The 26,939-nt window shown below is 42.5% G+C and overlaps 2 protein-coding genes across 9 annotated transcripts in view; one reads left to right on the forward strand and one right to left on the reverse strand.

Annotated features, from left to right (window-relative positions):
- Positions 1-98: 98 nt before the first annotated feature.
- On the reverse strand, positions 99-12,561 carry ZSCAN29 (zinc finger and SCAN domain containing 29). Of its 7 annotated transcripts, none has more exons than XM_014780631.2 (6): positions 12,424-12,561; positions 11,431-11,869; positions 10,778-10,895; positions 8,253-8,942; positions 5,205-5,675; positions 99-3,326 (listed from the first exon to the last, which is right to left on the reverse strand). In XM_014780631.2, exons 2-6 carry the CDS (start codon positions 11,743-11,745, stop codon positions 2,458-2,460), a joined length of 2,463 nt encoding a protein of 820 aa, XP_014636117.1. In that variant the 5' UTR covers positions 11,746-11,869; positions 12,424-12,561; the 3' UTR covers positions 99-2,457. The 7 variants fall into 7 exon arrangements, with proteins under 7 accessions (XP_014636117.1, XP_014636115.1, XP_087282429.1 ...); XM_014780629.2 differs by having other exon boundaries at positions 10,778-10,982; XM_087426303.1 differs by having other exon boundaries at positions 10,778-10,982; positions 12,383-12,464.
- A 351-nt stretch (positions 12,562-12,912) lies between these two features.
- TUBGCP4 (tubulin gamma complex component 4) overlaps positions 12,913-26,939 on the forward strand; it is a 36,688-nt gene continuing 22,661 nt past the window's right edge. For both annotated transcript variants that reach the window (XM_004421484.3, XM_087426342.1), the window contains exons 1-6: positions 12,913-13,275; positions 17,711-17,839; positions 21,019-21,141; positions 21,522-21,575; positions 22,018-22,074; positions 25,392-25,471. In XM_004421484.3, the coding sequence (XP_004421541.2) occupies positions 12,913-13,275; positions 17,711-17,839; positions 21,019-21,141; positions 21,522-21,575; positions 22,018-22,074; positions 25,392-25,471 (806 nt within the window). The remainder of the gene's footprint in view (positions 13,276-17,710; positions 17,840-21,018; positions 21,142-21,521; positions 21,576-22,017; positions 22,075-25,391; positions 25,472-26,939) is intronic.

The following is a 26,939-nucleotide window of genomic DNA, read 5'->3' on the forward strand; positions in this document are numbered from 1 at the left end:
AGTCAAAAAAAGCAGGTAAAGATTTATCTTTTCCTGCCAGTAACAACTTAACCATAATTTGCATATATATTAAAAAAAACACCTGAAGAAACACTGAGCACTTTATAGACATAATTTTTATTAACATGGTATCCCTGAGAGGCAGATTAAACATTATTCTGCTTTACAGAAGGGGAAACAGAGGCAGGTTGACTTACACACAAGACGTCTGGAACCAGAATTCATATCTGTTGATACCTCAACCAGTGCTTTTTCCACACAGATATACTAAAGACAGTAATCTCATTTTTTAAAAACATTATAGCACACTTCCTAAACCATCCCAGATCCTGTGGCATTGCTTTAGACTAGTATTGTATCTTCCTGTCTGCTTAGGCAACATAATTGAGATACCATCTCCCCTTAATTCCTAATAAATGTTAGGAGATTCTTTGTACTAGGATCCCTCAACACTAGAACCCTAATTAATCTCTCATCTAACACAGTAAGCTATGAATTATAGAATATTCTATCTCCCCACTCCTCTCCCAGATCTCATTCTAGCCACAAAACTCTAATTAAATGTGACTGTGAAACAGCTCTTTATCCCAGGCCTTGGCCATCTGCTCATGTTCCTTTTCCTCTGACTTGCCCATCGAAGTAGCTTCTCAAGATACTACTGTTTCTGACTTTTGTCTCCCATCAGAGCTAGTCCCCTAAAACTACTCATTCTTCTTCCCCAGTGCCAGCCAGCTGTTTCCTTATCACTAAGTATGGCACAGTACCTGATTATTATAATCTAGAATAAGATGATGGGAGCACCACCTCCTTATCTGCCTCTGGCACTCCATGTTTCAGCTAAAGTAATTCTCTCTCTGCCTCCTGCACAGCCCATATCATACTATTCCTCAAATTTTGTGTTGCTCCAAGCTTTGTCTAACTTTCCTTACAGTCTGTCCTTTGCCCTCTGTTCCATCTGTACAAAACACCTTGCTCCCCAGTTTTCTCATTTCTCACACTAGGCACTCAGTTTTGCCATTAGTTTTGGAAAGTTCCTTCCACCCTAATTTACCCAGTAACCTTCCCTTTGAATACTTCCTGCTTCATGAAGCTGTCCTGAATAAAGAGAAGAAAATACCTCCCAGATTTTTCTTAAAGCAAATTCTAATGCATTAGACCTTAACATTTATGCATAGTGTTACTACCTAGCCTTCTAGACTTTTCTAAAACCGTTGCAGCTATACATGTGCACTTATTATTTGTAAAGACAAGGACAGGATCTGTTTAACTTGTGCTCTACAGGGCTCATCATACTACTATGAACATATGAGCCATTAATTCAATACTATTGGATTGTAAAGATCAGAGTTACACTTCTGTGTGAAGAGCTGCTTTTAAAAATAGATGTATACAGTTGAATATGTGTGTGTGCACGAGTATTGGTAACTCCACTGACCGGACAAAGATGATCTGTCCTCCTTGCCATTAGGGTAAAGAGTTGTTGGCACAAAGTGTTCTGTTTTCCCAATCCATGGGAATGTGGCAGTGGCTTCTGCTCAGTGCAGGTTAGTATTGAGCACCCACGGGATTCATTACACTAGATTAGGTGTTTGGAGTGTGTGGAATATGGACAATTCTCTATTGGCAGCTTTAACTGCTTTCCCTGTCACCACCTCCAGCTGGCTTGCTCTTTGGGCTTCTAGGCCTCAAAGGACAGATGGAATTCAGATGAGATGGAACAGAAAAAAAATCAAACTAGATGCTATAAATGTAATATTACTGTATTTCAAATCTTCTAGGGCTTGGAATAAACTAAGAAATCCAGGGTTCATACCTCAATATTTATAGAAGGTTTACATTGTTTCCCCATATAGAACACCTAGGTTCTTGGCAAGATGATTCATAGGTCAGAACCAAGATGGAAATGAAACTCTCCTTCTTTAAGGTAAATGAAGAGTGTGCATGACAAATATGTCATTCTGAGGACAGGCTTAAGTGAGCAGGAAGACTTTTTTGAAATCTTTTTTGGAAATGGAAATTGTATTTTGCTTATTGTACAAAGAGCTAGACCCACTCAGTGAGAAGAGTCTCACAACCTCTTCCTGAAATGCTGCTATGATGGGTTTTTCCAGTTGAAATGCAGCTGAATAACAGGATGAGTAAAGACAGGTGCATATCAAACTGATACTATGTCCTCTATTAAGGAAACAACATAGGCACTGAGAGGGAATGGTGTTATCTGTCAGTTCAGATGCAGGCAAGGAGAGGGATTGAAATCTTCCTTTCATTCTTAAGATGACTGCCTTGGGAATTTGACTCTAGATCCAGGAGAAAGAGGGAAAAACAGTGGGGTAAATCCTAGAGTATTTCCTAAGTTAGTTGGGCACAGAATAGGAGATGGATCTCACTATTGGAATACTTTTTCAGACAATTTTAGTACACTTATTGAGGCTCTTTTCTTTATACATCCTCAGGAGCTTACTCAGGTGCTGACTGTGACAGAAGTTTTTCACGTGTATGGATTTCTCGGTGCTTATTAAGAGCAGAGCTTTTACTGAAGCACTTGCCACAGTCATGACACCCATAGGGTTTCTCTCCTGTGTGGGTTCTGTGATGTGCACGTAAGTCAGAACTCTTACTGAAACTCTTTCCACAGTCAGGACACACATGGGGTCTCTCTCCTGTGTGTATCCTCCGATGTGCACTAAAATGGGAACTGTTATTGAAGCTTTTTCCACACTCTTCACATTGATAGGGCTTTTCTCCTGTGTGGGTTCTCTGGTGAATAATAAGGCTTGAGCTCTGATTGAAGCGTTTTCCACACTCACCACATTGATACGGTTTCTCTCCTGTGTGGATTCTCCTATGGGTGATGAAATTTGAACTGTCACGGAAACTTTTCCCACAGTCAAGACACTTATAAGGTTTCTCTCCAGTGTGGATTCTCCGGTGTCTAATGAGGCGTGCACTCCGACTGAAGCTTTTCCCACAATCAGCACATTTATATGGATTTTCCACCTGATGGGATATCTGATGTATGAGGTGGGAGTTTGGACCAAAGCTTTTGCCATATCTGAGATACTTATGGGGTCTCTCTCCCAAGTAAGGTCTCTGATGACTTAGAACTTTACCTAAATTCCTTTCTGGGAGTGTCGGTTTTCCTCTTCTCTCCTCTGGGGTCTTTTCCCACTGTCTTCCTGATCTACATTCACTCTCACTGCCTTTACCCTGATTAAGATGCCAGGGAATTTTCCTTTCAGACCTTGCAAGTAATGTCCTATGTAGTTGCACTTCCTCAGAAATATCCTGTTTTAGATTCTCTTCATTCTCAAATCCAGCCTCAAAACCTGATGTAAGAACAGAATTTTAAAAATTACCCATTTCCTCAATTATTATGTGCCAGAGTAAAGCAAGTATCACATTAGATGATTAAAGATAAAAATTAGGGAGTTCTAAATCCCAAATAACTACCATCTACTAAAATTCCAATGTTTTACTTCTCTACTTGGTAACCTATCACAGCCTTCTTATCTACATAGGGGCTGATTAATATATTCTAACTCTTCCCAGATACCCAGGATCTTCAGAAAATCCGCTGAGTATAACAAGAAAAACCTACCAGATTTAAGATAAAACCATCAACATGTTTATACAGAAAGGACACTTTCTAATGCTGGATTTTTGCCTCATCTCAGGCCTAATGTGGTATTCTAGTTTATATTCTTTGCCAGTAACTAAGGAGATTAGAAGGGAATGCCCAGGAAAACTCTGGGAAAATTCTATATCCAAAAATAGCTACATGAGTCCCCTTCCCCTCAAATTCAAATATATGTTGAGAATTTAAAAAAAGATAGAATAATACTTGGTGTCCTTCAAAGAACAAAAGGCCTTCTGAGAGATACAAGTTGCTAGGAAGTGTATCTGTAAAACATTCTCTTTGCCCATGGAAAAATAATCACTAAATGTTCCAAAAGCACTACTCTAATGCCAAAGCTAAGCTTTTAATATTCTTCTAAGAACCAATGCCAGGCTCCCTGGGCCTAGGCTATGAGAATTTGCAGGTACATGGAAAATTTTCAGTTTGCAAATTCACTATGTATTTGCAGAATTTTCAAATGTTTCAGATAAACTCTGGGTCCCAAATTTCCTGGACTAAATCTGAGAGCAAAAGAATGCTGCATGTCAGCCTGTGTATGTACCCCCTAAAGCAGTATTTCTGCCCAGAAACCCAGTCTTATGAGATGCCCCATGAAATAGAGGTTCATTAGATTGAATGAAATATTAGAACCTTAAATATGTGACTGTGTATTGTGAGCCTCCAAGAGGGGTATTTAGCATTTCCTAAACCTAGAAGCCATTTTTTAGTGGAACATATTAATATCCCCATGGAACTGATGCTCCATGGAACACCCTTGAAGAATGCTAATCTAAAGAACTTTTGGAAAAGAAAACTGTTATTTATTGAATACTTACTATGTGCCCAAGCACTGTGCTAGGTGCTTCACCACAGTACCTCGTTTACATCGACTGTATTGGGATATATAAGCAAATTCACAGGGTTAAGTAACTTGCTCTAAGTTACTCAGCTAGTAAACAACAGAGTCCAGATTCACATACATATACATGTATGACTCCAAAATCAGAATTCTTCCCACAAGGAGGGAAGCCATAGTGAAGTATTTTTTTCTTATACAGTAGCTAAGATTCAGAGGGTTAGTTCCCTCAGAAATCTCAGACTTTTTGCATTAAGTGTGTCTGAAGAAAGAGGTTATCAGGTTTTCATATATGTGAATAAAGCAGATATACAGCTAGTATACAAGCTGAAACTAGAAGAAAAACAGAAATGAGAATGAACTTTTAAAATCAACTTCATCGTACCATAGGTACATAACATGCTACTTAGGAAATGTTAGCTTTCAGATTCTCTGCTAGGTAAACTGCCTAGAAACCTAGCAGCTCACATGTAGATGATAGTAAATTTACAAAGTTTGCAACCATCTCAGATTGATGCTGTAGTGTGAGGAGGCAAGTCAAGTGAATAATTTATATCCCCTCACTGAGCTTCTTTAATAGACAGGAAACATGGAGGAGATGAGGTGGTCACAAGAATTCATGAGAGCTGGGTACAGAGGCCAGTCCTCCTGGTCTTCAATCGGATGATTTCTCTCCTAAATCCCACTGCCTCCCCTTTGCTATTTAGACCTTGAGAAGTAAAAGGATCTTACCACTGGGGCTCTGGAATAAGACTGGAGCACGTGTCATGACAGCCCCTGGCGGTAACTCAGTATCCTCTTCATCATCCTCAGAATCATCTTCTATGGCCTCTTCTGCCTCCTCAGCTTGCTTCCCAGCTTCAGCCTCACGGGTCTCCTGGAGAGGGCAAGAGGCTGTCTCCTCTTCCCGGCCGTCACTTGGCGGGGCAGCAACCCGGGCACTCACCAAAGCATCCATCTCTTCAAAGAAAGGACAGGTCTCTGGTGCTTGGCCATTCTTGACTTTCCGATAGCTGGTTTGTAGGCTTTTAAACTTGGTCCGACACTGCTCCGCTGTCCTAAGGAAGCCATGTTCCCATAACCGCTCAGCCACTGCTCCATACAACTGGCTGTTGCGGTGACAGTTCCGGAGGGCTTCGTAAAACTGAGTCTCACTAAGAATTGCAAGGTAAGTCTTCGTCTCTTCATAGCCCCAGTGTACACCTGCCACCAGAAGAGAAATTTCAGCATCACTTAATCCAGGGCTTTAGAGCCTCAATTCCTCAGTCCTATAATCTGCATCATGAAAAATCACCTAAGCTTGTGCTCCTAGATGAAAAAGTAAAAATATTTCATGTTTCCAAAATCACTACGAACTTATTAGAGAATTTTGCTTCTCTATATCTTATAGGAATTTCACAGAGACCTTTATTTCTGCATTCTGTTTAGCCATATAAAAAAGAGCCCTTTTCACCTGATCACTGAAACAGTCACTGTGTACACTGAGGCAAGTGTACAGAATGCATTTCCCCATTCTTCTAGTAGTTTTTCTGGAATTCTAACTAGAAAATAACTGGTCAGGGGAAGAAGACCCACAATCACTCACTGTTAGCAAGGAGTCATCCCTAACCTCTCTGATCATTCTTTTTCCACCAGCCCTACTTCGTTATGAACTAAATTTCCCAAAGTATGACTCAAAACCCTAAGGAACAGGGCCGGCCCTGTGGCTTGGTGGTTAAGTGCGCGCGCTGCAATGCTGGCGGCCCGGGTTCGGATCCCGGGTGCGCATCGAGGCACCACTTCTCCGTCCATCCTGAGGCCGAGTCCCACATGCCGCAACTAGAAGGACGTGCAGCTATGACATACAACTATCTGCTGGGGCTTTGGGGGGAAAAAATAAAATAAATAAAATCTTTAAAAAAAAACCAAAAAAAAACAAAAAAACCCTAAGGAACAGTCTCTTTCAGAATCACACTGCTGCCTAATCCCTATTATGGCCCTTCTTCACTTGCCATGTTTCAAAAAAGCAAGCCCAACAATAGCAAAGACCTGAGGGGTACCAGATAAGGACCTGATAGTCATGCACCTTATCCTTAGGAATGAAGGACCAGCAGAAGCCAGAAAGGAAGGAAGCAGAGTAGACAGCATCTCCTGGCCTGAACATGTGCTAGTGCTGGAGGCCCCCTGACTTGGGTACTTCAGGATGATTACAGAATGCTCCCAGAAGGTACCCAAAGTAGAGGGAGGGGAGATTCAGAGTCTTCCTCCCACTTGAGAGCCAGCTGGAGATTACACTGCTTCCATTATCCTCCACTCACTGCAAGTAAAGGAGAAGGGAGGAATCGAAGACAGAGAAAAAGCAGTGGAAAAAAATGAACAAAGATAATGAAAATAATGGCAGCTACCACATGTGCCATGTTTGTGATTTACCTACATTTATTCCAGTGACAAAAAAGGAAAAAGAATGAAGAAAAAAAGAAAGGAAAAAATAGAAGATAGAAGACTAGAATAGAACTAAAGCAACATCATACATATAATAAAAAATGAAAGGAAAAGATCACTGTTCACAGTGGAACTGCAACTTCAGAGATGTAGTCCTGCTGCCATGCCCTATTTTACAGTTGAGGAAACAAACTTTGAAATCGTCAGATAACTGTCCAAGGTCACCCAGCTGATTAGTGGTCAGGATTAGAAACAAAGCCTCCTGACTCATACTTGAGTGCTCTTTCCAGAACTACGTGGTTGTACAAATTATATCAACAGTAATAAATGACATGCTTCCTCAGGCACATCTTATTTTCAACATAGAGTGTTAAAGTTTCTTGCTGCAGGACTTCTCAGTCCTGTTAAAATGCTAATGTGCACTGTGAATCTCACAGAGGAGACTTATAAAATGTTTCCCCAACTTTGGGCAATTCTTCACGATGCTATTCATTTTTTTTTTTTTTTCCCTTTTTTCTCCCCAGAGCCCCAGTAGATAGTTGTATGTCATAGCTGCACATCCCTCTAGTTGCAGTATGTGGGACGCCACCTCAGCATGGCCCAACAAGTGGTGCATCGGTGCACGCCCAGGATCCGAACCAGGGCCGCCAGTAGCGGAGCACGCGCACTTAACTGCTAAGCCATGGGGCCGACCCCCGCTATGCTATTCTAAGTAGAAAGAAACAGGGGCCGGCCCTGTGGCTTGGTGGTTAAGTGCGCGCGCTGCGATGCTGGCGGCCCGGGTTCGGATCCCGGGTGCGCATCGAGGCACCACTTCTCTGTTCATCCTGAGGCCGAGTCCCACATACAGCAACTAGAAGGATGTGCAGCTATGACACACAACTATCCACTGGGGCTTTGGGGGGAAAAAATAAAATAAATAAAAATCTTTATTAAAAAAAAAAAAAAAGAAACACAAACTGACTGAGATTTGGGGAAGTAAAAGATAAAGCACCAGTTCATGTAAGATACTCAATAAATATTATTCTTTATATATAAATATAGTGCCAAGTTTTTCTCAGCCTTCAGTGATTTTATAATCAGGAAAAAATATTTTAATAAAGAAATGGAAGGAATGATATTCCTTTTCAGGACTCTCTTGAATTTTCTGAGAATTTCTTTAAAGTATCTAAAATTATTGTCTACTTAGCATTATTTCACTGATTTTCCCACAAAAGAGAATGCAATACACACAGAACTGAGAAGTGCCTTTGTTCTCTACTAAAGTGACAAAGCTGGCAAGTGACATTAAGCTTCCTGACTCCACATCCAGTCTCATAACTCCTCAATCTAATCCCAAAACCCTGAGAAGCTTCTTACCACTTGGCCTTCGGAAAAGAACAGTCAAGTTGTCAGGGTCCTGTGGGGTGGCCTCCGGGCCCATTTCATCACTGTCAGACTCTTCAGCCATGGCCTCTTCTCCTTCCTCATGCTGCCAGACCCCCTGCCCTGGCTCCTCAGTCTCAGCATCACTGCCCACCAGGCCAGAGTGAGAAGCTGCCTCTTCCAAGCCGTTACTGGGCAGGGCGATGACCTGGGCACTCATCAGGGCTTCCATCTCTTCAAAGAAGGGGCAGGTCTCAGGTGGGTGGCCACCCTTGACTTTCCGATAGCTCTTCTGGAGACCTTTGAACTTGGTCCGACACTGTTCCAGGGTCCGGAGGAAGCCATACTCTCGGAGCCGCTCAGCCACAGCCCCATATACTTGGCTGTTGCGGTGACAATTTCGAAGAGCCTCATAAAACTCAGTCTGACTGAGAATCGCGAGGAGAGTTCTGGTCTCTTCATAGCCCCAGTGCACACCTGCCACCTTCTCATCCTCAAAGCCCCAGTGATCCTGCTCCACCCAGCTTCTTCTCTCTCTCCTGGATGGTAACGGATCAGCATGCATTCGTCTGTCTCCTGTGTGACTGCCTCTTGGGAGTTCCTTCTCCTTGGAGCCCAAATCTGGGATCCATGGCTCTCCTTGCTCCAACCTGGAGACCACACCGGATTTAGGAAATGGAAATCCTGCTTGCAGGAAGCAAACAAAGGATATCATAGTTTGGATGGATCATAAAAAACATCTCTGAGTTCAGACCTGCCTTTTTTATCCAAGAAGCTTATAAGAAAGTGTCTAAGGAAATGTTTTCAGAAAGTTCAATGAGTTGGAGAAAGTGGGGAAAATACATGAAACTTCAAAAAAGGAGAAATATTTTATTTTCCAGAGCAAAGTGACAAGAGAGGAAAAGGTTCTGTGGTGTGTTCAGAGCAGATACTTTTGTTCCAAGTTGCTCCCTAGCCCTCCTGACCACTTGTAGGAAGGTTCTGGCACTGCTGGGAACAGTCACCTTCTGTCTCTATAGTTCTCCACTTGCGACTAGAGAATTAAACTCTGAGTGATTCCAAAGGGGAGGGGAGCGGAGGGGAGACTCTTCAACTCATTTGTTGCCTTCACACTCAGTAACCAAGTTCTAAAAGTTTTTCCCTTAGTATGTCCTTTACTCCTACTGCCACCATCCAAGTCTAGACTCCTTATCCTCTCACACCTGGATAACTGCAGCAGTTACTATCCGACCTCACTCCAAGTTCTTGCTTCCTCAGGTAACATGCTATACTGCTGGACGTTAACCTGAGTGCCTACCATGCACTGTCCATTCCTACCAGACTCTCCTCTCCAGAACACAGGACACATTTATTCACCACTCTCTGCCTTTCCTTTAACTCCCTTTCTCCTATCCAAATTTAATCCACCCTTCAAGAAGCTGTATTTGCCAATGCCCCCATGAAGCCTTCCCTACAACCCTCCCTCATCTCCCACTCCGCCAATCCCCTACTGTACTCACACAATTGAGTAACAAATCATGGTTTGGTGGTGTTTTGGTACAGTTCGGTTAGGCACATATTTATGTTTGCTGTTACGTTCTCAATTATATTGTAAACTCTTTAAAGATAGGCACCTTTTCTTATTGCAGAGTACCCTACAAGGTGTTCAGCACATGGTGTTCAAAAACTGATTCATTCTGCAAGTCTGTGTATGGGGTTGAGAGACTGCATCTGGATGACTAAACAAAGACCATTACCAAACTGGCTGAGAAAGCTAGTGTCTTAGATGATAAGATCAGAATTCAAAACAACCCCAACAAGTTAAAGAAATGATCAAAGAAAACATACAAAATGGAGTTTAACAGAGTACAAAGAAGAAAAACAAGTTCTATAAAATCAAGTATAAGAATAAGCACTAGGCACAAAGACAATGGGGAAGGCTGTAAGCATCCTGGGAGTTACCAAGTGAACAGTAGTCATTAAATAATTTTTTTCAGCTATACTGAAAGAAAATGTAGTGAAACTGAAATAAAATTCTTACTCTGCCTGTACCTACCAGACCCTCACTGGAATACATAATTTAGTTCTCCACAGTTAATATATTTGGAGAACTGAAAGGTTCCAAGAAAGAGTAACAAAAACTTAGTAGGTCTGAAGAGTGGAGCTTCTAGAGGAAAGCTTAAAGAAACAAATATAGTTTAATTTGGAGAAGGAAAATGACTGAAAGAAAGATGTGCCTTCAAGTACAGAAAAGAATTTTTATCTAGAAAATACTGACCTAGTATCATTACCAACAGGAAGTAAAATAGTTCCAAGTTCTGATAAAAACTGGGAAGCCATCCTCTTGCAGACTTATCAAGAGGAAATATAAGAATACTTACTGCAGCAGAGGGCTAAACTACATGCCTTCAGGAGGTCCCCAACAACCACATACTCTACAATTTCCACTCATTCCTGCAATCCCTTTCCCACTCCTATGCCCAACCCTACTTCCCAACTTAGAATGGCATCCTATCTTCCCATATGAATCTACTCCTCACCGCTCCTTTGAAAAGGTCTGAGCTTCTCCTTTGGATTCATCTGCTCCTGTGGTCCCAGGTCTGGGCTTCTTGCCCTCTCTTTCTTGGGTACACCCCTGGGCTGGGGTTCCACTGACTCCTGCCGAACAATTAATAACTCTTGTGATGATTTCAGGGGTGTCATCTTCTCCAAGCGCACTTCCTGCCCCTTCACAGAGACTGTGACCTAGAAACAACCCCCGTTAATTGTCACTGCAAGGTCATAATGAGGGGCATTCCCAGAGAAGATTATTTAATACTCCAAAAGAGATCATCCTTTGAGACATGGCTAGGGTTGGGGGGGTGGTTAATAGTGAACAAAGGTCTGTCTTATTCCATTACTGTTACTTAGAGCAGCTGGAACTCCAGAAGGAAAAGATAAAAATAGTAAATCCAACTACAGGCTAAAAAAGATTCCCCTTCCCTATTAAACTATGAAAGTACATATAACTCATTGTGACAGGGTAGCAAAGGTACACCCAGATAAGGTCTGTCTGAACAAGTTACCTGTTCCAGGACCAGAAGCATCACCAAAGGAGATTGTGCCCCTCTTTAAACCTGTCTATACCTTAATTTGGCCCTTTATCCTTGCCCCTTCCCAGTCACACACTTGTGAATTCCCTCTCCCGTCTCACCGAACGTCCAGGTCTTCCAGGCTGTCTTTCTAAATCTTCCACCAGAGCCACTGCCTCCTCTCCACTCTCTGGACATTGCTCCTGTACCCAATTCTGGATCTCCCCAGGTAAGACGGTCAGGAACTGCTCTAGCACCAACAATTCTACAATCTGCTCCTTGGTGCGCACCTCCGGCCTTAGCCACCGACAGCAAAGTTCCCAGAGTTGGCTGAAAGCCTCCCGGGGCCCAGCTACCTCCTGGTAATGAAATCTCCTGAAGCGCTGTCGGAAGGTCTCCGAGTTAGTGCCATTCCCTCTCAGAGTGGGTTTGGCCATCGTTCACAGCAGAAACCAGCTTCCCTCCGCTTAAGGGTCAGGGTTCCAGGGTTTGCACCTATCTTCCCATGTCCTTGGAGAATCACCTGCAGATGAGTCTCCCTCTGTTAAGAAGAGTTTCTTCCTAGGGTAGAGAGAGATGGAACTATCAGAAGGAATATACTCATGTCTAAAGTCTTGCCAGAGCTGGGCTGACTTCCCGTATGCTCTACGTGGCCACCTGAGGTAGCACCAACTTGAGGACAGCAAGGCAAAACAGCATGAAGGAGAGAGACCTTGCAAAAACTCCATTTCTGGGTGACTTTCAGGGCAGCCCCGGCAAGCAACAGAGAATAGAAAGTACTGCCTGCTCCTCCTCCACCTCCCCCAAATCTGATCCCATTTTGCTCCCGTCACCAATGCTGCATAGTGAACCATATGGGAGACCCGGAGCTCGAAAGGATCTACAGGGAGGTCACCATCCTGCTGAAGGCAACAAAAAGCCTCTGTCCAGCGGGTCGCAGCTGATCTCCCCCAGTACCTCTGCAGTCCTTCCCGAGGCCCCTACGTCCGCCCCGCCTCCTCAGACTCCACAACTACCAATTCCCACCCCAGACGAAAATCAAGTACTGAATACTGGGTCTTTGTTTTCCCTCACAGCAGAAGTAACCGCTCGGCAAATATTCAGGAACTACTGACGGGAAACCTGGCGCATTGGGAGAAGTTGGTTTTGGCTCCTGAAGCGAGGGCCAGGTGGGCTCGGGGAGAGTCACTGAGGTGGTGGAGAGAGGAAGTCCGAGGGGGCAGTAGTAATGTGTCTCCTGAGGACGAGCTTGGGTGCTGGCCAGGGCTCCGAGCGCTGCGGTGTCTGCGAGCGCGGAGCTCAGCTCAAGGAACGGCGCGTGCGAGGTTCCGGCCTCTTTGTCTTCGCTCCCTCCGGCCAGGGCACTCTCGGAGCCATCGTGCAGTCCCTCCAGAGGCCTCCGACGGGGCTAAAGCGCCCTGAGAGCACCCTCCGGCTCACCCCTGGGAGCGTCTCCCTCTCGGGCTGTCCCTCAACCCGCTCACATCTCTGCCCCGGGGCCAGCCTCACCAACTCGGGGTCCGGCCCCAGCTCGGGCTCTACCAGCCTCCCAGTCCGGCTCCCAAACCGGAAGTCCGAGCGAGCGACTCAGGCGCTGACGGCGCATGCGCAAGGTCAGACACAGAGACTCCTCTCGTGTGGAAAGCCGGCGGCAGCGAGCGAGTGGGCCTAGCCGAGCGCCGCACACTTCCGGGACCCGGCGCGCCGACCTCTTCCCCGCTTCCCCTCCGCACCTCCAGCAGCAGTTGTCTTGGCGGGTAGATTCGGGGGGAACCGCCCGTCCCAGGGGCTTGTGCGCGGGTCGGGAAGGGGCACTCGCCTCCGAGGTCTCCTGGAGAGGTGCTGGAGGAGGGGGCGGCGGATATAGTGACTCGAGGTCCGCCGTCGGAATGATCCACGAACTGCTCTTGGCTCTGAGCGGGTACCCAGGGTCCATTTTCACCTGGAACAAGCGGAATGGCCTCCAGGTACTGTCCGGCTCAGAGCGCGGGAACTAGCTAGTGCAGAATGGGTGGACCTGCCAATGCTTGGGGAGGAGTCTGAGGGACCGAGGGGGCGGGGCTTGCGGGGGCTGAGGCATTCGCGGGGCGTGTCCCTGGGCAGGTAACTGTAGGGCAGTGCCTGAGGAGCCTACGGGTGTTGTAGACACCCTGAGAAGGCTGGGCCTAGGCTGGGGAACGGAGGGCAGACCTCGACGGGCCATGCCTTCCGGGAGAAGGAGGGAGCCCGGGACCCGGCCTGAGGTGGAGGTGTCTGAAAGAGAGTTCCTGGGGAACTGGACGTAAAAGTGAGGGAGGCACTTTCTCCCATTTTCACGTTTGCACTCTGTTTTAAACTGAGTTTTGAAAGCTAGTCCAAATACATAGCGCTTAACACACAATAAAGGTTCAGCAAATTTCGTTGAATGAAAGAATAAATGAGAGTGTTTCCCTCATTACTCCTTTTCCAGGAAATTTCTGCACTAGGAGAATTTGGAAGGGGGCCTTCGTGTAACTAGGAATGTATGAAGAGGAAGGGCTATGTACCATAGGCATTATCTCATTTAATCTTCACAATCACCTATCTCCATTTCACAGATTAACTCCCAGTGTCCGTGTAGCTAGTAATTTGTGAGCTTGATCTTGAACCCAGGTCTGTCTGGCTCCAGTATCTGAACTACTCTTTTCTACTTCTGCTTTCAGCAATGTTATCTAATTCTCAATAATTTAATAACTTAGGTATTGTTAGCCCCAGTTTACAAATGAGCAAACTGAAGCTCAGAGAACTTTATGGTAGCTAGTCCTAGTAATGGCAAGATTTGAATCTAGCTCTGTCTGATCACAAAATCATGCCTTTTCCTATGAGAATTGGCAGTATAGGCTGTGGAAGAGCAGAAAAATTACATTCTTAGTCTATAAAATCTACCAATCAAATAGATTCCTCTGGTTATTGTTTATTTTCCCCCGTAAAACTAGCATAGTGCCAAGCAGATAGGAGGAAAATGTTCAGGAAGTATTTGTGGGTGCTTGAGTGTCTGAAGTAAAAGGAAATATCAGAGTATAGGAAAGATAGCTGCCTTCCTTTCTTTCTTATAAAAAGGTCTCAATCAGATATTTTCCTCCTCAAGATCTCAGCTTTAAAGTCACCTCCTCAGAAAAACTTTGTCTGACCACCTCTTTGAGTATCCTCCCCATATTGCCATTATTCTCTATCACAGAAACTTGTTTGTTTCCCTTATAGGACTTAGCACAATTCATATTATTTATTGTTGTTACTTGTTTATAGTCTTTTTCTCACATAGATTGCTCACGGGGGCAAAGACCACAGTGGTCTTCACTGATCTACCCAGAGCACCCAGCACAATTTCTGCCACGTAGTAGGTGTTCAGATATTTGTAGAAGAAAAGAAGATCACCAAAACCAGCAAATGTTACATACTTTCTGCAGAGAAGTGTTTTTCACATTCGAATAAAGGGAAAAGTTGTCAGGAATGCCCAATGTTGATCAAAAATATCTTATTGTAATACTGAATATGTATACACATTAAGCTAAGTATAAAATCAAACATATAGCTCTTAAATAACTATAAAAAGAAATATTTTTACAAAGTAAACAGAACTACCCAATCGATAACTTCAAATTAACATTAACCTAATGCAGAGTTTCTCAACCTTGGCAGTGTTGACATTTTGGACTGGATAATTCTTTGTTGTGGGGGGGGGGGCTGGCCTGTGCGTTGTAGGATGTTCCGCAGCATCCGTGGTCTCTACTCACCAGATGCCAGTAGTACTCCCCAAGTTGTGGCAACCCAAAAATATCTCCAGACATTACTGAATGACCCTTGGGGGCAGAATTGCCCCTGATTGAGAACCACTGATCTGATTAACATATATTATTGTTTTGCTGAAACTAAATCGCCAACAATTGAGTTTAATAAAGACCTTGCTACAGATCTGGTTCTGTATTTTCTATTTTTTTTTTCCCTTTTTCTCCCCAAAGCCCCAGTAGATAGTTGTATGCCATAGCTGCACATCCTTCCAGTTGCTGTATGTGGGACGCCGCCTCAGCATGGCCGGACAAGCGGTGCATCAGTGCGCGCCTGGGATCCGCACCCAGGCCCCCAGTAGCAGAGCGCGCGCGATTAACTGCTAAGTCACGGGCCGGCCCCTGTATTTTCTATTTTGACTTCAGTAACACTAATGTAGAGAATGCTTGTTAATATAAGTAGCTTGTACCAAATGGTATCAGTAACATTAAAGTATTGTTTGCTGTTTCAGAATAACTAGACCTTGAACTTTTCTAAAACTCTGCCAACAAGCACTGCTCAAAATGCCAATTTTAGTGGGAGTATCACTTGTTAACTGGGTAGAGATGTCCTAATAATAAAAAATTGCTTACATGTATTAAGCACTTGCTGTGTGCTTGGCACAAGTGATTTACATGTATTAGCTTATTTAATCCTCACAATGATTGTCTCTACTTTATCGGTATGAAAACTGAGGCACAGAGAGGTATGGTAACTTGCCTAAGATTTCAAACAAGTAAGAGGCAACTCAGGGATTCAAACCCAGGCAGTCTGGCTCCAAAAACCAGGTTCTTAAGCACTATGTCATGTACCTCTTAAGTTATTAACTTGAAGATATGGTTAGCATTGTGTCATTAAAATCTACATTAAATGGATTCCTATCAAATTATTGTGGACTCAGTAACAGAAAAATTTTTCTTTGCCTATTTGTTACCACATTTACTGTCATATAGAGATGGCATCCACAAAATACAATACTCACAATATGAATATGTAATATGCTAAGTTCCTTGGGGTAGTAACTATCTGATTTTGTTCACTATTTAATCTCTGAATGTTAGCACAGTGCATGGGTTAAGCAGGTGTTCATTAAAAGTTAGTTGATTCTCCAAAGAAGGTATACAGTGGCCAATACACAAGTGAAAAGATGATCAGTATCACTAGTCATTAGGGAAATGCAAATCGAAAGTGCCATGAAGTACCACTTCATGCCCTTTAGGATGGCTATTATCAAACAGAAAATAACAAGTGTTAGTGAGGTTGTGAAGAAATTAGAACCTTTGTGCATTGCTGGTGAGAATGTAAAATGGTGCAGACCCTGTGGAAAACAGCATGGTGACTCCTCAAAAAATTGAACATAGAATTACCAAATGATCTAGCAATTTCACTTCTGAGTATATACCCAAAAGAATTGAAAGCGGGAACTCCAACAGATATTTTTATACCCATGTTCATAGCAGCATTATTCACTATATACATTCGTATATAGCCAAAAGATGGAAGCAACTCAGGTGTCCAGGGACAGATGAATTGGATAAACAAAATATGGCATATACATGCAGTGAAATATTATTCAGCCTTAAAAGGGAAGGAAATTCTGACACATGCTACCACATGGATGAACCTTGGAGACAGTGTGCTAAGTGAAATAAGCCAGTCACAAAAGGACAAATATTGTATGATTCCACTTATCTGAGGTACCTAGAGTACTCAAAACATAGAGACAGAAAGTAAAAGGGTGGTGCCAGAGGCTGGGGGGAGGGAGAATGGGGAGTCATTGTTAAATGGGTACAGAGTTAGTTTGGGAAGATGAAAAAGTTCTAGAGGTGAATGGTGGTGATGGTTGCACAAAAATGGGAATGCACTCAATGCCACAGAACCATACATTTAAACATGGCTAAAATGGTAACTTTTATGTATATTTTGCCACAGTGTTTTGTTTTGTTTTTTACAGTTAATTGAACAAATATATTCTCCCACTGCTTTTTTCTACTTGAACTTCTGTGAAACCTTTATATAGCATACAAGACTATCATTTGGCCATCATTTAAATCAAAAATACAAATGAAAACATGGACACTAAATTTATATGTCTGCTTATAAGGTGCTTTTACAGTATGCTGCATTAATTTGACCTTTTCATTGAAAGGAAAACAAAATTTAAAATTTCATAGAGAATTTGTAAATCCTAAGGATATGTCTGAGAAACCCCTGGAGTCTGCAAACCCTAGTTTGAGCAATATTGCTAAAGGGGCTTTGTTGCAACCAGGTCAAAAACCCCATATCCTTATAGACCATTCCTGGAAGATTGCACAAGAAACAGGTAATATTAGCTGCCTCTGGGAAGGTTGACTTATTTTTAATGTACACCATTTCGTATTGTTTGATTCTTTACCGTGTGTTACCACCTATTACAATAAATAACTAATTAGGTTGGGGATGGGGAACAACACCTTTATAGTGGTTTGGGAATACTTTTGTCATCCAGAACTTACCAATCTTAAATGGCCATCTTGAGAAGGGAAATGATAAATAGTATGAAGCATTTGAAGCACCTCAAAGACTGGCAAGCAGTGAATAGCAGGCATCAGTGTCTTTAGCACTCTTCCTCTCCTGCAGGTGTCACAGGACTTCCCGTTTCTCCACCCCAGTGAAACCAGCGTCCTGAATCGACTCTGCCGGCTTGGCACAGACTATATTCGCTTCACCGAGTTCATTGAACAGTACACGGGCCATGTGCAGCAACAGGTAGGTTCCTGTTCTCAGGGAATGTACACCTCCAGACGGCAGGAGCTATGTCAAGCTTTCAGTGAATCCATTGGTAATTCATGTGAAATAAGTCTCAAGAAGTTATGAATTTCTCATCACTGGAATTATTCGAATGAAGGCCAGGTGACTGCCTCAAACAAGAGAAAAATATACAGTTTCTTATTTGTAAATAAAAGATAAACCAGAGAAGGTGCTTGGCACATGGTAAGCACTTAGTAAATATTATCCAGAGGCCAGCCCAGTGGCGTAGTGGTTAAGTTCATCTGCTCCTCTTCGGCAGCCCAGGGTTTGCAGGTTCAGATCCCTGGCACGGACCTAAACACCACTTGCCAAGCCATGCTGTGGCAGCATCCCACATACAAAATAGAGGAAGACTGACATGGATGTTAGGTCAGGGACAATCTTCCTCAAGTAAAAAGAGGAAGATCAGCAACAGATGTTAGCTCAGCGCCAACCTTCCTCACCAATAAACAAACAAACAAATAAATATATATAAATAAGGTCCATTACTATGAATTAATTGGAAGTCAGTATAGTGTAGAGGCCAAGGATTTATGAGCCACTCCATCCCTTACTGGCAGTAGACTCCTCAGCAGTAACCTAATGCTCAGTAACTGAGGTTCAGTTTCTTTATCTATAAAATGGAGATAACAGTTAGTACTTATCTCATAGGGTTGTAAGGATTAAATGCAGTAATTCATGCAAAATGCCTGGTACATAGTAAGCACTCAAAAAAAAATTTTTTTTTTTTTTTTGGTAAGGAAGATTGGCGCTGAGCTAACATCTGTGCCCATCTTCCTTTATTTATGTGGGACGCCGCCACAGCATAGCTTTATGGGCAGTGCACAGGTCTGTGCCTGGGATCTGAACCCAGAAACCCTGGGCCGCCAAAGCAGAACACACGAACTTAACCACTACACCGCTGGGCCAGCCCCAGCATTCAAATTTTTTTAAAGAGAAATTTTAAAGTTCTTTTTTATTTTTAAGTCTGCACTTCTGTCAGTGGCAAATAAAAAGATTACTGAATTGTGTGACTTTGATTCAAGGATGACTGTTTCCCAGTTGAAAGAATGACTCTGATTGAGGAGAAAGGTGGGGACTTCTAGAAAGGAAAAGGAAGAATGCTTTTCCGAAACAATGCAGTCAGTACCCTCTGGCCCCTGCTATATAAATTGGTCGTCAGGCCTGTAGTGGTAATCTGTGGAGCAAAGGAGTTGGAAAATAGGAAAATAATGCCTTATATTTTCATCTCTGGGACAGGGATTCTGGTTCTTTCAAACTGATCTTATTGCAGAGAAAATACATAAGCTAAACATGAGTTTAAAATCTAATCAATGCCAATTTGCTATGAAGTCTTATTAATGAGGGCACACTTAATTATCAAAGTTGGAACCTGTATATGTTTTAATATAGATGAAAAGGCCTCTAATTTTAATTTTTTGTATATAACATTTAAAAGAAAAAAACCTGTCCTAAATTTGTGTGGTTGTGGATTTTGTCTTACATAATATGTGAATTCCTACTTTCCCAAATTCTAAAGATATCTGTAGTGCCTCTTTTTTTGGAAAAGTAAAAAGCATAGTCATTTGCTCTTTCATTTTGGGATAAATGAAGACATTCAGTTCTCTGGAATGACAGAGGATCAAAACAAAATTGGCTGGTTGTAAGCCAATCTGCTCTATTTCACCCTATGCCCGTGCTGTTCTTATTATAGCTGTGAACATTTATCTCCAGGAACTAGTAGTATCCTTTGTAGCATCCTCTGGCTACACTGTGCCTAGTAACCCCTGAGCCCAAGCTTCCTACCACATTTGTTGCTGAATTCTGCTATTGTATCTACTACCACCAGAGCTTGATCACCGAGTAGCCAGAGAGGCTATTCATTGTGGCCTCTAGTCAGCTGGTCATCTGTTAACCACAATTCCCCATTTAAACTACAGAAGAAGCTCTTAACAAAAAAATGCAGGTTTCCTGAAAGACAAGCCACATTTGTAAATAGCCTCTTGGTGAGAGTCTCATAACTCCCCATGTTGGCTGTCAGATGCATGTTGTTGATGAATTGCCATGCCAGGCACGAGAAGGGATGTTAGAAGGAGGATTGAGCTCATTTTATTTACTCAATAAATATTTACCCTCTGTTCAAAGAACTGTACTAGGAGCTGAAATACAAAGATGAATAAAGTATGGCCTCCCTTCATGAAGCTCTTGGTCCAGTGAGGGGGACATATAAACAAAAGTACAATTCCAGCACTAAATAGAGATGCTGTGAACGCAACAAAGTGGGAGTTTTTAATTCCTTAGGGAGAGTTAGGAAGGGCTTTGCAGAGAAGAGATACATGAGTTGGGTCTTGCAGGAAAAGTAGGTATTTGTCACTAAGATGAGTGCAGTTATAAGCAGAACACATCCACATTCATGGGGGTGAGAAATAGAAGCAAGACACATTTGGTGAACTGTGGGTGGTTTCGAAATGAAGATGTGAAGTTGGAAGCAGTGAAAGATAATTTTGGAGAGAGGGTAAAGGCCAGAATGCAGAAGTCATGGTATGCCATATAGAGGAGTTTAAGTATTATTCAGGGGCGATGGGAAGCCGCCAAAGGGATTTTAAGCTGGAAGTTTATAAGATTAGAATTGAGTTGTAGAAAATTCTCCACTGACAGTATAGAGTACTACCTGGTTGTTTGTAACATCTGGGCCACTTGGAAAATTAAAATATCATCTCATTTTAAAAGGTCAGGGGCTGGTCCAGTGGCACAAGCAGTTAAGTGCACGTGCTCTGGTGTGGCGGCCCAAGGTTCGCTGGTTCGGATCCCTGGCGTGCACCCGTGCACTGCTTGTCAAGCCATGCTGTGGCAGTGTCCCATATAAAATAGAGTAAGATGGGCACGGATGTTAGCTCAGGGCCAGTCTTCCTCAGAAAAAAGAGGAGGATTGGCATCAGATGTTAGCTCAGGGCTGATCTTCCTCACCAAAAAAAAAAAAAAAATTAAATAAAAGGTCAGAACTCAAAATCTGTCTCTTTGGTCCTGTTTTCCTCTCAGTGACGTACTGCTTTGATATGGAATTATTTAAGCAAAAACAATACCACTAATAAAGGATAACATCTTCCTCAGGGTTGAAGGTCTGAGCTGAGAAGTTGACTTCTGTTTTCTGATTTCAGGATCACCATCCATCTCAACAGGGCCAGGGTGGGTTACATGGAATTTACCTGAGGGCCTTCTGCACAGGGCTGGATTCAGTTTTGCAGCCTTATCGCCAAGCACTGCTTGATTTGGAACAAGAGGTGAGAGAAGAGATATGGGAAACAACCCCTGAGACAGCTGATTAGGGCATGCTCTTGAATTTGAAATGCCCTTTGGTCAGATAGTTGAGTGAGTTATTTTCTGCTTGGCTGGAGGGCACAGTACTCTCTGTGATTGCCCAAGCCATGATCAAAGTGGAGTGCAGATCATGGCAAAGGTTCCTGAGTCAGTTTATAAGAGCCCTAGCTTTGGTTTTGTTATCACCTGAAAATCAGAATTAATCATCATCTATGAATTATCAATTCTCAATAGCCTAAAACTAACACTAAGCCCATTCTCAGATTCCCTTCTAGTTTTCATAGATCAAATAGATTCGAGATATTTTCTGTGGAGCCCTAATCGCAGTGTTTTTTTGTTGCAGTTCCTGGCTGACCCCCATCTCTCCATATCACATGTCAATTACTCCCTAGATCAGGTATGTTGCGCAAATAACAAAATACCTTGGAATCTGTTGATATTGTTAGAATAATCTAACTTATGACATTATTTTTGAGAACCTTTTTCCTTCTGGACAGAGCCCACCTTTTTATATTTTGTGTGCTTTCCCAGCTCAGACAGAACTGTTTGAAAAGCTCCAAATTTAGTTAAAACTTAATTTCTGATGTTAATGCCCTATGTTGACCTCAATACTAACAATTATGCTAGCCTCAGAAAAAGAAACTGCTTCTCTCTGCTGTTCTCTTTCTATCTGCAGCCAACCTCCGTATCAAGTTACCTTAGGATACTGGATCTTGGCTATTCTGTGCTATTGCCGTCTTCGTGTTAAGTGGGACTATTTAGAAACAAAAGCATTTCCTGAGTTAATGTTTTTCCTTGTTTTTGATTATATACCCTCCTAATTATTCTCTACTTTGCAGTTTCAGCTCCTTTTCCCCTCTGTGATGGTTGTAGTAGAACAAATTAAAAGTCAAAAGGTGAGAACTTCCCTTTTCCTTTTGCTCTGTACAAGGAAGCACCTTTGTAAGCACCAAGGAAATATTCGTAATTAATTTGGCCTTACATTCTTTTTTGAAGACCCTAGTTTTTAGTAGCTTTTATTTATTCATTCATTCATTCAACAATATCTTCTTGTGTATCATGCTGAGTATCAGGAATGCAAAAATAAGTTATGACCCTGCCCTTAAGCACCTCCTGGTCCATACGATGGGGGAGATATTAATAGACATACCCAAGAATGCTGCTGAGTAAGAGAAAAATGCTATGGATATTTGGAGGCGAGAGCTTTGTGCACTAAAAATTTAGAACTGTTGGATATGGATCTTGAGGAGCAGCAGAAAGTTAATCCTTAGAAAGAAAGAAGGTAATAGGTTTATGGTTAGGGTTCTGGCAGTTTTCTGAGAATTAGATCATTGGGTGAAAACAGATGTTTATTTTATTAGTTAAATTTGCCTATTCTTATCACAAGTTTTTATTGTATGCTTTGAAAAGTTAGGGTCCCCAATGACAGGAGGATGTCTTTTCTGGGCAGAGTTAGTAACTCTGAGATATAAATGCTTTGAGATTTCGCATTAGAAAAAGAAACTGCTGGTCTATAATTGGACCAAAAAGGACAAATGGATTAAACATGTTTAGCTCATTCATGTTTTTAAGCTGTTATATTTGTGCCTGAGCTTATTAGGAGTGTTCACCTTCATGAATACAACTAGTTAAGCTGTTCATTTGCAGGGCTGCTACTTCATTTTTTTGCTGTCTAAGTATAGAAACTTACACTCTGCTGCATTCCTTCTGTGCCAGCAAAGCCAGTAGGGGAGGTGCTCTTCGGCCCTTCAAAGCAGATTGCCCTCATCAAATAACATTGAACTTTTATTGTTCACTTGCTCTATACCAGGCACTGTGCTAAGTGCTTCACATACATTATCACATTCAATCCTCCAAGGGGTCAGATAGGTTAAGGAATGTGCTTAGGGTCACACAGATGGTAGTAAATGGTGGAGCCGGGATATAAACCCAAATCTAACTGACACCAAAGACTATGCTCTTAACCACACTGCTGAACTATCTCCCAAAATTGGAGGGACTTTCTAGGTAAGTGGAGTTAGTATAAGGGTTCCATGCCTAGCTGCACATCTCAGTTGACTTTCAGCTTCCGTTGGCCACAGGAAGGAGAGTGGAAAATGAATAGAGGGATTACAGATGGGGCAGTCTTCCTTCCTGCCAGGGTGGTGGTAGAGAATAGTGTGCTCGGGCTCTACCGAGGTAAATAATGAGGTGGTGAAGAACATGGGCTGGCGGTGAGAACAGAGATGATTGCAGCCAGGCACGAGAGATCCTGTTAGAGCATTGGAAATGTTATAAAACTGGATTATGGTGATGGTTGCACAACGCTGTAAATTTACTAAAAATTATTGAATAGTACACTTAAAACGGGTGAATTTTATGATATGTAAATTATACCTCAATCACGCGGTTTTTTAAAAAGAGCCAGAAGCACGTAGAGGAAGCAGATTTTTGGAAAAGTGTATACCTTATAAGTAGTCTGAATTAGGCCTTAATCTGAAATAGCTTTCATTACCTCTTTGCTTGGAATTTCAACTCTAAATGATTCTGGTTTCTCTAGTGCAGTACTTCTCAAGCTTCATTGTTCATTAGAATCACCTGGAGTGGATTGTTAAAACCAGATGGCTAGGCCCTACCCAGAGATTCTGAGTCAGTAGGTCTGGAGTGAGGCCCAAGAATTTGCATTTCTTGCAAGTTCCCAGGTGATGCTGATGCTGCTTGGGATGGGAGAAGGGGTGGGGTGGGAGTAGGGGTGGAGTAGGGCTGGAGGGTCCATATTTGGAGAACAACTGTTGTGATATTGTGATTTTTTTTTTTTTAAGATTTTATTTATTTATGTTTTCCCCCCAAAGCCCCAGTAGATAGTTGTATGTCATAGCTGCACATCCTTCTAGTTGCTGTATGTGGGACGCGGCCTCAGCATGGCCGGAGAAGTGGTGCGTCAGTGCGCGCCCGGGATCTGAACCCAGGCCGCCAGCAGCGGAGCGCGCGCACTTAACTGCTAAGCCACGGGGCCGGCCCAATATTGTGATTTATAATAAGAAATATGTACTTGGTCTTTATCTCGTTTCTGGCACAGATCTAAAACCCTTGGAGTTTCCTAAGTGATAAGAGCGATAAAAATGTCTTGATATTCATAACAAACCCCTATCAATCATACCTGAATTTATGTTAATGAGGTGACTTTTGGAAAGCATCTAAGGATGGGGGCTGGTTGCCAGGGGAACCAACCATGTGACTGGAGGGTAGGAACTTTCAGCAGTCCTGTCCCATCCATGCTGCACCCTCTACCCCTCCCCCGCAGGGAGAGGGAGAGAGGCTGAAGATTGAGTTCATCCACCAATGGCCAGTGATTTAATCAATCATGCTGGGGCTGGCCAGGTGGCGCAGCGACTAGGTGCGCGTGCTCCGCTGCGGTGGCCCAGGGTTCGCCGGTTCGGATCCCGGGCGCGCATCGACGCACCGCTTGGCAAGCCATGCTGTGGCGGCCTCCCATATAAAGTGGAGGAAGATGGGCGTGGATGTTAGCCGAGGGCCAGTCTTCCTCAGCAAAAAAAGAGGAGGATTGGCAGATGTTAGCTCAGGGCTGATCTTCCTCACAAAAAAATACATAAATAAATAATCAATCATGCCTGTGTAATGAAGCCCCCATAAAAACCCAAAAGGACAGGGTTCAGAGAGCTTCTAGATTGGTGAACCAGAATGCTTCCACGTGTTATGGTACAGGGCCCAAACTCCACAGGGACAGAAGCTCCTTTGTTCATACCTCACCCTGTGTATCTCTTCATCTGGCTGTTGATTTGTATCCTTTAGTATCCCATGTAATAAACCGGTAATCAAGTGCGTAAACGGGTTTCCTGAGTTCTGTGAGCCGTTCTAGCAGATTAGTCAAACCGAAGGAGTCAGTGGGTCAGACGTAACAACAGGTAACAACCTGGGCTTGTAATTGGTGTTGGAAGTGGAGGGCAGTCTTGTGGGACTGAGCCCTTAACCTGTGGAATCTGATGCTATCTCCAGGTAGATAGTGTCAGAATTGAGTTGAACTGTAGGACACCCCAGCTAGTCTCAGAGAATTGCTTGGAATTGGAGTCTACCAGAACTACACATAGATCTTATGAGAAGTTTATCCCCATTCTCTGCTGGATTTGCCCTCTGGATTCAGTAGAGGATATGAGTTTGTGCTACACAAACTATTAAAATGGAATCCAGTTTGACAAGGCTGTATTTTCCACAGATTCATGGTTGTCAAATCCTGGAAACAGTACACAAACACAGCTGTGGAGGTTTGCCTCCTGTTCGCAGTGCACTGGAAAAGTAAGTCATGGCTTAATTGGGATTTGGGGGCGGTGGTGGGTGGTCAAGTGACTTGACTTTGCATGTTTTATTTTCGAGTCATCTCAAGTTTCCCTCTGGGGAAAGTTATGACCAGGATAGAAAAGATGCATGAGCAGAGGAGCCCGTGTAATCCTTATGATGGCTCAGAAATTGCAAAAAGGGGGTTATCAAGTGTTGAGTATCAAAGCTAAAATCTAGTTGCCTAGATAGCCTGGAGGCAATACTTTTTAATTTTTGGATCTCATTATCCTTGGAGAATTTCATTACGTGTGCCACATAATGCTTAGCTGTGTCAAAACATGGTGTATTTTGGGTAGCTGGTATTTTAACATCAAGATTCTTAAAAAAGTTGACAGTTTGTAATCCCATAATGCCACTCTTAGGAATTTTATCCTAAAAAAATTATTCAAAAGAAGAAAATAACCATATACACAAACCTCATTCTTTGTAATGTTGTCTACTGTATTAAGAAATTAGGGGGGTGTAGTGATTAAGTTTTCGTGCTCCACTTTGGTGGCCCAGGGCTTGCAGGTTCAGATCCTGGGTGGGGACGTATGCAACGCTCATCAAGCCATGCTGTGATGGCGTCCCGTATACAAAATAGAGGAGGATGGGCACAGATGTTAGCTCAGGGCCAATCTTCCTCACCAAAAAAAAACAAAAGAAGAAGAAGAAATTAGAAAATTACCAGTAGCAGCAGAATGCTAAATAAAGATATATTCAGTTGATAGACCATAAAGCCATTAAAATTATAGATACTATAACAACATGTAAAAATATTTTTTATAATACTAACTGAAAAAAGTATACAAAATTATGTGTCATACGATTACAACTATATTAAATATATATGGAGTATGATCAAAGACTGCTCATTTGATCTTCCTATTTTCCTCTTCCTTATATTTAAAAAAGAGGGTATGACATTAATTGCAAAATTGGAATCCATGATCTCTGAGGCCCCTCATAACTCTTAACAATCTCCACTTTAACCACTGCACAAGGAAATCCTCAGAAGAGCAGGAAACTTTCCTGAACATGCTTTAGGGACTTAATTCTCTATTACTGTGTGCTTTTTTTAAATAAAGAAATGCATTTTGATTGTGGAAAATACAGACAATCACAGAGAAGTAATAGAAACCACCTCAAATCTCAATCCCTTGAGATACCCAATTTAACTTTTGGTGTATATCCTCTACAGTTTCTCTCTATATAAATATATATAGTTTTATGCACAGAATATAAAATATTATATAGATAATATGATATATACAAGTTTGTTATATATTTGCAGGAACCACGTTTTACAGATCATATGCTCAGATGTGCAAAATGTAAATGGCTTCCCATTTGATTTTTTTTTAAGAGAGAGTCTATTCAGTTAGCATACTACAAATAGCAGACTCAAACTCTTGTAGTTTCTTTTTCTCAAGTTATTTTGAAAAAT

Source organism: Ceratotherium simum, chromosome 3 (assembly GCF_057802395.1).
Source record: "Ceratotherium simum simum isolate JZ-2026a chromosome 3, ASM5780239v1, whole genome shotgun sequence".
Taxonomy (NCBI): domain Eukaryota; kingdom Metazoa; phylum Chordata; class Mammalia; order Perissodactyla; family Rhinocerotidae; genus Ceratotherium; species Ceratotherium simum.